We start from the raw sequence: 13,868 nt of genomic DNA, 5'->3' as shown, positions 1-13,868 counted from the left end.
CACAAAGACAAAAGAAAGCTTTTAATAATGTGCAATTTTATAATGCAAATTATTAAAAATAGAGAACAATGAAAAATAGTACTTAGCCTCTTTGTGCTATGAATCCAGGATTTAGGATATCAATTCAATATTAAAAGCCAAAGCACACTGTAGATAACAGGACAGAGAATAAGTGGTGTTTCTCAATTTGGACATCGTGTGAAGTGATACACGTAGCCATGTGATGCAAACAATGTTCAAAACTTCACTACCTGAAATCACCTTCAGGGCCATACCAGAAAATCAGTCCCATTCCTTTCCTACCAGAATCCAACTTGACCCCTAAAATGTGTCCCTGGATTTGGTCCTGAATGACTCTGGATTGTTTCAAAACCTAAAACACACCTTCACAAAATGAAGATTTCTGCCCATGAAGGATATTTAAAAGAATGGACTACTAGTTCTCAAGGTCACTTCACAATAGAAGTTGCAAGCATTTTGCACATTCTTGGAAAAAGTATCTATGCTACTCTTTCAGATGCATAAGTTCTGTCACTTTTAGAAAAAAACTGAAGTACTCTACATTCAGCCAGTTATCCTCAAAGGCAACAGGGCAGCTATCACCAGCTCAGACCACCATGCAATCACCATGTGCTGGGGCATTCTTCCATTTCTCTCCTCTGGAGCACCTTATGGCAGGAAAGCTGCATGAAGTCACTGACAAGATCTAGAGCAATGGTGGGTTCCGCAGTTGAAGCTTGAGCAGTTTACGAGCTGGTGACGGATCTAACTGCTGTGTGCTTCTCTTCCCTGCAGAGGAAAGACAAAAGTAAATTTCAACTGAATTCAAATAACATTATTGAAAACTTGGTGTATGGACACTATGCCAGACACTGAAGGGCATTACAATGACAAACGAGAGAATCTCTGTCCTCAAGGAGAGAGCAGTCTGGTAGGAAAGCCAGCTGCAACTACAACCATAATACAACATAGTAAGAAAATTAAAGTATATATAGCAAACAATTTGGGGCTGGAGGAGGCCAGGAAAAGCAACAGGGAAGTAATGTCAGTGTCATTTAGTGGATTCTTGGAAGAATGAAGAGGAAAAAGGGCAAATAGATATTAAAAATATTGTATTTACTAAAACAACATGAGGGTTTGTGGGGACTTAGTTTTCAGTCTACTGTGCTCCTGTGGAATTTACATCCAGAAAGTTCCCATCAACTTTGAGTACCCACAGCACAATAATTATTTTGAGGGGAGAAAAAGAAATCATCTGATATAGGCCTTACTCTGAGACCACATGCTTTGAAGGGCAGTTTGTATGTGAAGGGCTATCATACAGAAAATAGTGCAATCTCTAGTCCCCTCAAGACACACACTCACCAAGCTGTACTGACACCTTCTGGAGACACTGGGTACTTTCATCCATAAAAGTCTGCAGCTGCTTCACTGATCCCTGTAGTTCATCCATCTGCACAGGAAAGACAGATGTGAGCTGTAAGGGTCTGTGGCTTCTGTGATGTTCCTCAAAAATCGCCAGGCAAGCTCCCACTAAGGACCTTTGCCTTTGCTCTTTTTCTTTTTAAATTTTTTTTTTTTCAACGTTTATTTATTTTTGGGACAGAGAGAGACAGAGCATGAACGGGGGAGGGGCAGAGAGAGAGGGAGACACAGAATCGGAAACAGGCTCCAGGCTCTGAGCCATCAGCCCAGAGCCCGACGCGGGGCTCGAACTCCCGGACCGCGAGATCGTGACCTGGCTGAAGTCGGACGCTTAACCGACTGCGCCACCCAGGCGCCCCTGCTCTTTTTCAACCTGGAATGTTTCTGCCAGACATTTTGTTTGCTCCTCCTGATCCACACTCTGCCCTTCTCCATGCTGCCCTATGCCCCGGGGCCACTACTGTGGATAATCTCAAACAGGATCCCATGTCCTCTGACATCTGGGTCAGTTTAGCCAAGAGGAAGCCCATGTGTAAGGGAGACGAATGAAGTCAGGATATTTTTACCCAGGCTCCTGGAAGGGTCATCTTGAGTTAGTTTTGTCTCTTAGCTGCAGGTCATGGCTCTCTTTTCCCTCCCTCCGCCCTTCAGTCCTAGGGATAGTAAGAGCTCAGCTGCCTCTGAGCCCCAGGTTACTTCAACTAACCCTTCTGGTTTCCTCAATACCCACACTTTATACATCACTTTTTCAATTACCCTTTATCAAGTGTCATCTGCTTCCTGTTGATACTTGGAGTGATACAATACTATTCTCCCAAATGTCCTCATGGCTCACTTCCTCCTTTCTTTCAAGTCTCTGTTAAAATGGCACCTTAGAAGGACCAGGGGCACCTAAGTGGCTCAGTCGATTGAGTGTCTGGCTCTTGATTTCGGCTCAGATCATGATCTTATAGTTCATAGGATCAAGCCACGTGTCAGGCTCTGCACGGACAGCATGGAGCTTGCTTGGGGTCTTCTCTCTCCGCCCCTTCCCCAACTTGTGAACATGCTCTCTCTCCTCAAAATAAACATTTTTTAAAAAATGGTACCTTAGGGGAATAATCAACAACTGCTCTATACAGCAACCTGCTGCCCTTCCTGTATATTCTCCCCTACTCTGCTTTATTGGCTCTTAACACCATAAATAAATAAATAAATAAATAAATAAATAAATAGATAGATAGATAAATAAATAAATATTGATTGATTGATTGTCTCTCCATGTTTCCCCAAGTTAGAGCTGAATATACTTATTACACATATTCTCCAGGTCTCGTAATTTCCAAGGATGACAAGATAGGTAAACCAAATAACCAAATAAACATGAGCCAACTAACCATCAACTCCATAAAATCAAAGATTTTGTTCTGGTTCTGCAATATCTTCTGGTAGTCAGGCTTTGTGTGAAGGACTTCACTCTGGGAAGACCCAAGATATGTTGCAGGTTCCACTTCAACTTCGGTAACTTTGGTTTCAACTGATTCTCTGAAAATAAAATAGAACAAAAGAGCTTTCAAGGAATTTTATAATCATTTTCTGGGGGAAGATAATGTAAAACAACTTGGGGAAAAAACGATGACCTGGGGATTTCTTTCTGGAAATCAAGGTCTCTAATCTTTTTCCAAAAAAATGCTGGGTCACTTCAATTATCTACAATAACTGAATATGATGGAGAGTGCATGAAAATTGATCACTCCCACAATTTCCTGACTGCTAGACCCTGCCATTTCACCTCAATTAACACTTACAATAACCCAATGAGGTAGACACTACTACCACCCCCATTTTCAAGTGAGGAACTTCAGGTTTAGAGATTAAGTCGCTTGCCCACAATCACAGAATGAAGAAACAAGTATTTGAACAGAGACAGTCGGCTTCCAGAAGCATTCCTCTTAACTAACAAGCTAGGCCACAACAAAAGTTTTTATTCTGAAACTGCCATCTTATATATTACCTATCTTCATAAACAGCACATGTAAGGGGTGAATAAAGTAAATGGTAACAATCAATGCCTAGACTGGAGAAGTTTTTCAAACCATGTTTCTCAAAGCACCTCTCTACTAAGAAGACACTTCCACAGTTACATTTTATATTTGGGCCCAGCTGAGTTTCTTTTGGGAAAAAAAGCTTAAAATCACTGGCTTAAATGACCAACTAAATCAAGTCTAGCACTTTCCCACTTTCTTATGCCTTTAAGACCCAGACAAAGTTCCTCTCTCTTCTGTACACCCTCTTTCATCACCCCTTCCATGTCCTTGCATCTCCATGAAGGACCTGGAGAGCATTCTCTCCCATACCTGCAGCTCAAAGGCCATGTGCAAACTGAAGTCCCTTGTTTTTGGCCCAACCCCAGGTGCCCTGGTAGAAGGCAGAGATGTGCCTGTCTCCCCCCAGGATGTGTAATAGCAGCCACGGGCACAGAAGCAGTTCTGTTCTTTGACCAAAAATAGGGATATTCACTCTTCCTCCCCATCCCTCAATTCTCCATTTATAACCCTAGAGTGCTAATAACACATTTTATAGAGCTTTGATGAATTGACTGGCTTGTGAGAAAGGATTCATCATTCAATCTGTGCTAACAGAACTGAAATCAATTCAAATTCCACAAGGTAAAAAGATGGCTTCCTATTTCCAGTCACAGATCTAACCTGGAAATGATGTCTTCGGCCTCCTTCTGGTATTGTTGCAAGAGCTGATCCCAAGACTGACGTTCTAAAGAAAATCTACAGGATCAGGAAAAAAAACATTCAGTTAATTTTTGATTACATTCTGAATCATTCAAGGCCACAGTAAGTACATTAGGTGTCTGCTCTGGTTCTAAAATGTGAAAAAAAAAAAAAGGTCATTAAAGGATTAGAAAGCCTGAGTGATTCAGAGGATATTATTTAATCAAATCAAACCTGAGTTCTTAAAGTCAAATTAACACTTTTATTTCCTAGACTCCATTCTATGAAACTGGCCAAGAGTACAGCCCACAAGATCCCAATATGCAGCTTTCTAAATTCTAGTGTTTACACACCAGTATTGACACTCTAAATGGGGTATTTACTATTCATTTCTCCCAGAACTAGTTATTTTCCCTAGATGAATTTAGATAGTCCAATAAAGGATCATTTTCACTTACTTTGTTATGTATTCCTTCATCTCAGCCACTGATGTTTCCAGAGACAAATCTGATGCTTTTCTGGAATACAGATAGGATTATAAGATCAACATAAATCTTTCAAGAGCACTTGCTTTTAATAGGATGTCTTACATAATTTTAATGGCAATAAAAGATGTTCAGAATTTATCTTTCAACAAGTATTTATTCTTGGGCTCTCACTTTTGTAGTAGATAAGTTTCCTCAGTGGTCGCTTTATTTTCTGTTTCTCTCATCAATTCCAATTGACCCATAGCCAGATTAACCTTCACTAAAATATTCCTTTTTTTTTCCTTGTCTAAAACTGTGACCCTCTACTGCATTCCTAATAAAAGTCAAAATTCCTTAACCTGGCACTTAAGGCTATGTTCTGGCTCCGATTAGCTTGTTAGCTTTGATTCCAACTATTGCCTTTCACCTATTCTGCCCATATAATCTCACTCGGCCTCACCCTCAAATATCTGGAGTTTTCCATCTCCAAACTTTTGTTCACATCACTTTTAAATTTTTTTAAATGTTTATTTCTGAGAGACAGACAGAGAGACAAAGGAGATATAGAATCTGAAGCAGGTTTGAGGCTTCAAGCTGTCAGCACAGAGCCTGACACAGGGCTCAAACCCACAAACCGTGAGGTCATGACCTGAGCCGAAGTAGCACACTTAACAGACTGATCCACCCAGGTGCCCCTTTGCATATTATTTTTCAGTCTATTCTTTTTACGTCATCTTTTAAGGCCCAACAATACTTTTGTATATGACCTTCTTGTCTTCACACTTAAAATTAAGCTGTCAGTGGACAGAGATTGTATTTTACTCATACCAATGGCTTAGCTCAGTTGGATGATTAATCCTGATGGAAAGCAGGCACTGAAAATGCCAAAATCCTCCAGATGTACTTGGTACTCTACCTGGCAAGACAAATTAGTTGTGCCACCTTTCATGTTTCTCTACCAAAGTCTGTGACACACAGCTTCTATCACTTCTGGCCTGGATGCAGCAGCCAGTGGCTTAAATACACCGCATTTTTAGGGATACTATGTCAAGCCAACAGATTTTTCATCCCCTGAATAGTAATGTTAATTCTAAGGGTCTGTGTGTGAGAAAGTAGATCTTTGTGAAGTCAAAATTAAAAAGTTTCTGATGTAGGCCCAAGTGACAGGATTTGCTGCAGGACAGGAGGTAGAGAGTTGGACCTTGCCCCTACAGAGGAACTACCAGTTTGGGGCTAGAATTTTAAAAATTCTCCTAATAGTCTTGCTTGCCAACAGCTAAAGAACATAGTTTACCACCAACTTGCATAGCTAGCAAAGATCTGAACAATGTTTTCCCCCTCATCGTTCCATGGCTGGTTCCTTCTCACTACCCAGGTCTTATAGATCTCAGTCCAAAGGTCAATTCATTACAGGTCTTCTCTAAACACTAGCTAAAGTTGCCCACCCCCTCAAACCACTATCATAGTTACTGACTTCTTAGATTATCATTACCTGAAATCTTTATTTTCTATGTATTCATCTGATTGTCTCTATTAAAATCCGTAAGAAGAGAGAACTTGCTTGACTTACGTATTACTTTATCTCCAGCATCTAGAAGAGCCTGGTGTGTATAAGATGCTGGATAAATGTTTGAGTGAATGAACAAACTAATTATAATGGAAAGTTTTCATTTAATTATCATTTAGGACAGAAGGGGAACTGCACACACCCTTTTGAATCTTCAAAACATTTCTGTAAAGTTCCATTACTTTCCAGGCTCTCTGCAAAATGTTTCAATTCCTCAGAAAGGGAAGATGCTAGAAGAGAAATAAAGTACATGTTGTAAAATAAAAAGAATATGAATTTTCACAGCAAGCTGCTGACAATGACATAACATACTTAAGGTGGTCTTAGCTCTAGGATCCCCTATTACATTCTGGCCTTCTCACCCATTCAAAGTAGTAGTATAAATGTGCAGAAAGATTTTATCTTTTTTCTTTGGGCCAGTATAGATAAAATGGAAGACAATTCCTCTTTATGACATGTATGATAGTTTTTCTTTTAATACTTGACTGGTGAAAAAGCATTTAAAAGGTATACATGCACTGACATTACATTCTATCCAAGATTTCAAAAGCCTGCACTGAAAAGAAGAACATATTACAGAAGTCAGGCAACAGGCAAGAGCTTAATGAAAAATGTTAAAGGAGAATAAAGAATTACGGGCATAAGGGAAAGACTTGTCTCTGCTTAGCTTTGGAAGTCTTGGAAGCTCATATATTTCTAGGTCTTTTAAGTAGGTAACACTGAATTTTTCTGACCCTGGATAATTGTGTAGTTATACTATAAATAGCTACTTCCTAGAAAGTTAAAAATGGATTCCTGAGAGAGAATATTTGTAACGTATATCACACATGAACAGCTAATTTCCTTAATGTATACAGTTCCTACAAATCACTATAAAAAAGCCAACATCCCAATTTTCAAAAATGAACAAAGGAGCCTTTCTGGCAGTGATGACCTTCCCACGAGAACATCCTGTCATGAAGGGCCTCCCAGAAGAGGAAGCACAAGAAGCACCTGGTGCAGAACCCCAACTCCTACTTCATGGACGTGAAGTGCCCATGATGCTACAAAATCACCACCATCTTTAGCCATGCACAAACATGAGTTTTTGTGTGCTCCACTGTCCTTTGCCAGCCTACAGGAGGAAGCGAGGCTTACAGAAGGATGCTCCTTCACACAGAAGCAGCACTAAAAGCAACCTGAATCAAGATGAGTGGGAAATGATCCCAATCAATACATTTTGGATTAAAAAAAACAAAACAAAGGATACAAACAATACACCGAAAATGAAGTATAAATGGCTCTAAAAAAATGAAAAAATGCTTATCTTCTTTGAAAGAGAAAGGACCACAGATTAAGACTAGACAATACTTTGTATCACCTACCAAAGAGTAAAAAATCTGAATTGTTTAATAAAACTATTGTGAGTATATGGGGCGCCTGGGTGGCTCAGTCAGTTGAGTGTCCGACTTCAGCTCAGGTCATGATCTCGCAGTTTGTGGGTTCAAGCCCTGCATCAGGCTCTGTGCTCAGAGCCTGGAGCCTGCTTTAGATTCTGTGTCTCCCTCTCTCACTGCCCCTCCCCTGCTCATGCTCTGTCTCTCAAAAATGAACATAAAAAAAATTACAAAACAAACAAAACTATTGTGAGTATGAAAAAATAGGTACTTGCATATATTACTGGTAGGAGAATTGGTAAAACATTTCTAGAAGGCAGTCTGGTATTCCTAACATTTCATTTGACCTATGTAATTCCAATTCTAGAAATTTATCTTATTTTTACTTGCATATGTACCTGAAGGCTTGTGTAAGAAGATGTTCATTAACCCATTCATTGTAATAGAAAAAGACTGGAAACCCTAAAAGCCCATCAGTAAAGAACTGGCTAAATCATATATGGTACGTTTATAAAATGAAATATTGTATGGCTACTAAACTGTCAAAACAGTTCTATGTGTGCAATACCGAATGATGTGCAAGACAAACTGTTAGGTTAAAAAAAAAAGACAAGGTAAAGAAGAGTACAGAGAGCATTATTCACTTGATATTAATGTAAAAATGTTGGAAATCCAGCAAGATCTCTGCGATGATACATAAGAAGCTGGTGGTTATAGTGGCCTCTGTACAGAGGAGGTGGCCTGGTTTGGGTGAGAGGCAAGCTTATTTTTCACTTTTATACCTTCTGAATGTCATAAGCATATACTCTTATTTTTTAAACACAATTCTAAAATATAAAGGGAGGGCTGGTTTTGTGAGCCAGCAGCTCCTATAAGTGGGGATCCTGAAAGTGGGGCTTCGACTGACCTTAACAGGAGGTAAAGCCCAAGGCCAAAGCTTGCTCATTTATTCTTAGTAACTTACCTTTGGCTCTAAAACTTTCAAGACTGAAGCCCTCAGTGTCCTTTAGGAAAGGTTCAAGTTTCTGAACTGAGAACTAAATAAAGAAAAGCATTTTCAAAAAAAAAAAAAAAAAAAAAAAAAAAAAAAGCATTTTCAGTACAACAACAAAGATTTTTCAGACCAGTCCTGAGTTCATGTAATTTCATGTTTAATCAATGTGAAAGTAAACATGATTTAGTTTTTATACCTAACATTTTTCATACAAATAAGTAGATCAGGAAAAATCTCTTTGTTGTTCAGACTATACATTATGATTTTCAGTTCAGAGAAACATGGCCATTTAATTAACACAAATGATGCTCTTATCTAAACTGATGTAATTACCAGTTAGCCATATAATTCCCACTATGTAGTCAGACCTCAAATGTCTGCTTTAACTTACTGACCTTCACGCACTTTAAATTCCCATCATTTGCTGTCAATGGACAAAATATACTAGATTGAAGAAATCTGACTATTAGCTGCTCAGTTAGCAGCAGCAGCACCAGTGGGACTGGTAGAGAGCCTAGTCCAGAGAGAAATCAGCTGCTGCTTTGATTAAATCTGGCTTTTAAATTAATACAACTAGAGAGAAACGTCTTTTAATCCTTATTTTGAGAGAGAGAAAGAGCGTGTGCGTGCACAACAGCCAAGGGGAAGGACAGAGAGTGGGGGAGACACGGAATCGGAAGCAGGCTCCAGTCTCTGAGCTGTTAGCACAGAGCCCGATGTGAGGCTTGAAGCCACAAACCGAACTGCGAGACCATGACCTGAGTCAAAGTCTGACACTTAACCAACTGAGACACCCAGGTGCCCCGAAACACCTTTTAATCTTAATTGATGGCATCACACACACAGTATTGATCTCTCTTTGGGGCCATCACAGCAACAGTTGGAAAAAAAAAAAGAAAGTATTTCCCAGTCCTAAGAATCTCACCTGGAAACTGGAAAGCAGGAGAGCGCCAAGCCGTTTGCTTTCTGCTAAGTTGGCACTGATAGATCTGCTGAGCTCTAACATAAAAATCACACTTTAAGGACCTGGATACTAACACAGTTAGCAAAGTTAAAAAAAACAAAAAACCAAAAAACCCAAAAAACCACTTTCCTCCTTCTTGATGCAGCTCAACTCCAGGCATTCTAACTTTAACTTCAAAAAGTTATTAAGAACTTTTTACAGATTACATTAAAATCTTGTCTGTTAAACAACATAGATGAAAAATAACTTAAAAAATAACTTAATTTTTTTGATGTTTTATAGTCATCACTTAAAGAAAGTAAATGAGAACATCTGAGCATTTTTATGACAGATACAGTGTGTTTTTTTTTAAGTAGGCCCCATGCCTAATGTGGGGCCTGAGTTCAGGACGTGGAGATCCTGAGATCAAGAGTCGCATCTTCTACAACTGAGCCAGCCAGGCACCCCTGCAATGTGCTTTAAATACGGTCTTGTAAATTATGAGCTCCATTTTACAGAAGGGAACACTGAAGCTCAGAGGGCAGATTACTTGTTTGAGGCCAGAGACTGGTGAAGCCAGAATTCAATCCCAAGTCCAAAAAAGTGTAGTTTCCCACTAATAGCCATGCTGCCTCTCTATATTGACCTAATAATAACATTAATAATTTGTTGAACACTTACTATATAAAAGGCACTTCATTAAATGCTATGCACACTTCATTAAAACTGAAGGGAAGTATCTTATCAATTCCATTTTATAAAAGACACTGAGGGACAAAGGCCGGGTGATGGGTAACTTGCCCAAGGTCACATGGTGAGTCAGCCTGAATTAGATCGGCATTTTACATTAATTACACCACTAAATCCTCAAACAACTACAAGATATAGACACTTTTTTTTTAAATTATGTCCCAAAACATCAATTATTATACAGCAAAGGAAGTGTGCTCTGAGTATTTGAGATACATGTACTTTTGTCCTCCAGCTACACCTGGCTTCAAGTGTTTTTATTTCTTGTCTCCTGATTATTTCTCATTGCTGTAAGTGGAAAAAACAGGATACCTTCTGCCTATAACCAGAGAAACCTGGCAAGTGGGCAGGAATAACCAATCTTTTACATCGTGGATTTTCCGTTATACAGAATTTTAGGTCCACATGCTCTGGAACAGAGACGGAGGTAGGGGTGACCTTAGTTAAGGAACTGCTGCTGTTGTCTTGGCACACCTGTGGGGTCAAGTGCATGAACACAAGTGTGGCGGCAATTTTCTGATAAGCTAAATGGCTATTTTTACCCAGATTTCCTTCTAGACATCAGGTCATCTGGAAGTGAACTAATATCTTTAAAATAATCACAATAGCTTAACATTTGAGCTATTTACTTACTATATGGCCAAGTACTGTGTCATACGTATCAATTCACTTAATTCTCACACAACCGTGTGAAATAGATATTATTTCATCCCATTTGCTGATTGGGACCATAAGGCAAAGGAGATTAAGTAATCTACTCAAGGTTACACAACTAGTAAGTTCTTCGAAATGTGCTGGACTTTCCACATTAAATATTGTATTTCAATGCTTACTGAGATACAATTATTATTGTAAACTCACACAAATCACATTTAAATATGGCATATCTAAAAACTTAGTTTTCACCGAGATATTTTACATGCATCTTCCCTCTGAAAGATTTTCAGTTATAAAGCTTAAAATCTGGTAGCAACCCACTCACCTTCTGTTTCACTTTAGGAAATGAGACAGAAAGCCATACAAAGAAATCTTTAATGCCTCTCCTCCTAGCAGAGGTGAGTTGTTAGAGTTGAACAACTGTAAATTAGAATTTCTGTTCATGGTAGAGATTACAATGGACAGCTACTAATATAAATAGCAGTCATACTGAACACTTACTGGGTGTTTGACATTAGTGCTTATGATCTTAGAATATCCCCCATATAGAAGAGGAAACCGGTTGAGAGAGGTGACATGATTTGCTCAGTCACGTAACTAGTAAGTAGCAAAGTCAGGTAATCCCACTACATTCTTTCTGCCATAACTCACTGCCTCTTATCTGAGCTGGAACTCCACTGCCTTAGGTACATAGCATCCCACCTGTGATGCCCTGATGAAAGGGAGGCAGTGACTTCCGCCGGTTCATTTCCTTCATACTTGCTCGCCTCCAAGATTGACTCTTATCTTGATGATCGGGAGATTGTTCTTGGGGGGACAAATGAAGGGACCTGGACTGAAGTCCCTCCTGGTGGCTGAGATCACAACTTCCTCCCACTTTAGGGCTAGAGCCAAGGTAAATTCTTTCCTTTGAAACGCCTTGAGTTATCTCCAGGGAGGCAGGTGATTTATTACACACTTCCACAGGGATGGTATCCGATTCCAGTTGATGATCATGAGTCTTAGATGTCACCGGTTCTTCTTCTAGCACTTGTTATGAAAAAGTCAAAATACAAAATCAAACCCACCACAACTATGCATCTGAGCAAAAAGGTGGACAAAGAAAATGTATGCCCCAGATCACAGAAACAGTGAGGAAGCATCTCTGCAAACATGTAAATATGATTCTAGATGCACCAGGGAGCCAGAGAAATGTTTATCTATAGCTTAGAAACCTGAACCCAAAGCAAGAGCAATTTTACTACAATACTCACCTTCCATGGTCTCTGATCTAAATACTGAGGTCATTCTGGATGAAGCACCCTGAAAATAGGAAAACAAAGCGATCTGTTCTCCACAGTTCAGCCCCAGTCTCAATGAGGCTTTAGTACCCCAGAAGAGACCTTGTATTGTTCAGCCTTTCTGAACTGCTTGCTCATCTCTGCTCCATGAAGTTCTACCTACATGACAAGGCCCAGTTTCACCTCCTCCACCTCCTCCAGAGACTACCAGCGGGTTCATCACCTCCTGTACTGACTTTCTACAGAATTCATCGTTAAAAATACTTATGTCTCCCTTAACACATACCCTCCTTTATTACCAATTATTTTTTAAATAATCCCTAATATTCTAGATGGCATTATGATCTGCATGGTCTTCCAAACTAGAAAAATCACATCACCCTTTACTTCTTGTATTTAATCTCCAGATGCAAAGTCCTGTCCGTCCTACCTCCAACAGTCTCTGGAAAGCTTTTCTCCACTGCCAGTTCCACTCTCAGAACTTCCACCATCTCCCTTTCCCTCCCCAGAATAATCTTACAGCCTCTCCACTAGTCCTCAAACATCTAGCACTGCTCCTCTCCAATCCATTCTTTGGACAGCAGCAGAGTCTTCCAGCATCTTCCATACCTTTCATAAACTAGCCCTAACTCACCCATCCTGCTCCCTCCTGCCACTCCCAGCCCCTGCACCACTTTTGAATCTTTACACACACTGCCTGTAAAACTTATTCAACCTTTCTAATCTAGCTCAAATGTGAAACTTTCCAACCACTTCTCTTTTGGCAAAGTTGGTTGCTCCACCCCCTAGTTTTCCTCCCCAGCCAGGATATATCTGTATTCCCAGTGGCTGTCACAGACAACTAACTGGAAGGCAAGGAAGGACATGGCTGAGGCATCTCTGCATCTTCCGCGATTACCCCTCCCTTCCAGCAGAAATCTGTATGGGGGGAGGGGGAGACTCTAAATAAAGAGAAATATAGAGAGAGGAACAGCTGGGAAAGGTAACAGAACGTGTGAGTAAGTCAAGGATCTACATCCCCACAGTTAGGGCTGTATCACAGATTCAAGCCTGGATAATGACAGCAACAAATGTCATTTGTTAAGCTGCTTGTTAAGCGCTAATTATATGCCACGATCTGCGTATGTTCAAAAGCGTTTTATTTGCATCATAGCTCATTATACCGATTAACTCTTTCCACAGCTCGGTAAATACTGTCATTAATTCCTCCCTGCAGATAAGGGAGGTGGGGTTTAGAAGGGCAAAAGCCTGGCCCACTGGAGACAGCCATGGGGGGATGGGCGGGGGTGGAATTCGAACCCAGGCCTGTGACCCACCCTGAGCCCTCAAACACCTTTCTGCAGTCTAGACCCCCGGCTCTGAAAATAGGCCCCGAGCGAGAGGCGCGGCCGACCCTTCGGAATCCTCTTACCAGGAGGAGGCCGCAGTGCCCCAGGTCCCCAAAGTCTGGGGGCGGCGACCGGTCTGGGCTGGGCGGAGACGTCCGACGCCAAGGAAGCTGGTGAGGGTGTGGTGGAAAGGTCTGCGACTTCCTGACCTCGGGAAGACGCCAGTCTAGCCCGCAGCCTCCGCCCCTGAGATACAAGCCCGCAAATCACTCTCCGCCGCCACAGGTCGCCCTTCGAGCCTCTGCGCCACTGCGGCCGTCTACGGAGCAGTCCGCGAGCCGCGCCACCACCCGCGCCTCCGCTTCCGAAAAGTCCC

The 13,868-nt window shown here is 40.8% G+C and overlaps 1 protein-coding gene and 1 pseudogene across 1 annotated transcript; one reads left to right on the top strand and one right to left on the bottom strand.

Annotated features, from left to right (window-relative positions):
• On the bottom strand, positions 1–13,868 carry DSN1 (DSN1 component of MIS12 kinetochore complex). Its single transcript, XM_030309658.2, has 11 exons — positions 13,576–13,868; positions 12,138–12,186; positions 11,587–11,913; positions 9,460–9,533; positions 8,505–8,577; positions 6,307–6,394; positions 4,589–4,648; positions 4,113–4,187; positions 2,802–2,949; positions 1,366–1,453; positions 1–789 (listed from the first exon to the last, which is right to left on the bottom strand). The coding sequence occupies exons 2-11, from the start codon at positions 12,169–12,171 to the stop codon at positions 707–709; spliced, it is 1,050 nt and encodes a 349-aa protein (XP_030165518.1). The 5' UTR covers positions 12,172–12,186; positions 13,576–13,868; the 3' UTR covers positions 1–706.
• Positions 7,185–7,335, top strand: LOC115510136 (annotated as a pseudogene).

This window comes from Lynx canadensis, chromosome A3 (assembly GCF_007474595.2).
Source record: "Lynx canadensis isolate LIC74 chromosome A3, mLynCan4.pri.v2, whole genome shotgun sequence".
NCBI lineage: Eukaryota > Metazoa > Chordata > Mammalia > Carnivora > Felidae > Lynx > Lynx canadensis.
Note: the sequence above shows the minus strand (reverse complement) of the source record. Positions and strands in the feature narration are given on the sequence as shown.

Bases quoted from the DNA above. Each gene is read 5' to 3' on its own strand.
- DSN1 (XM_030309658.2), bottom strand. From the start codon at position 12,171: ATGACCTCAGTATTTAGATCAGAGACCATGGAAG. The intron at 4,188-4,588 runs GTAAGTGAAAAT...CTGATCCTGTAG, and splicing joins ATGAAGGAATACATAACAAA to ATTTTCTTTAGAACGTCAGT. The intron at 1,454-2,801 runs GTTAGTTGGCTC...TTTCCTGTGCAG, and splicing joins TTGATTTTATGGAGTTGATG to ATGGATGAACTACAGGGATC.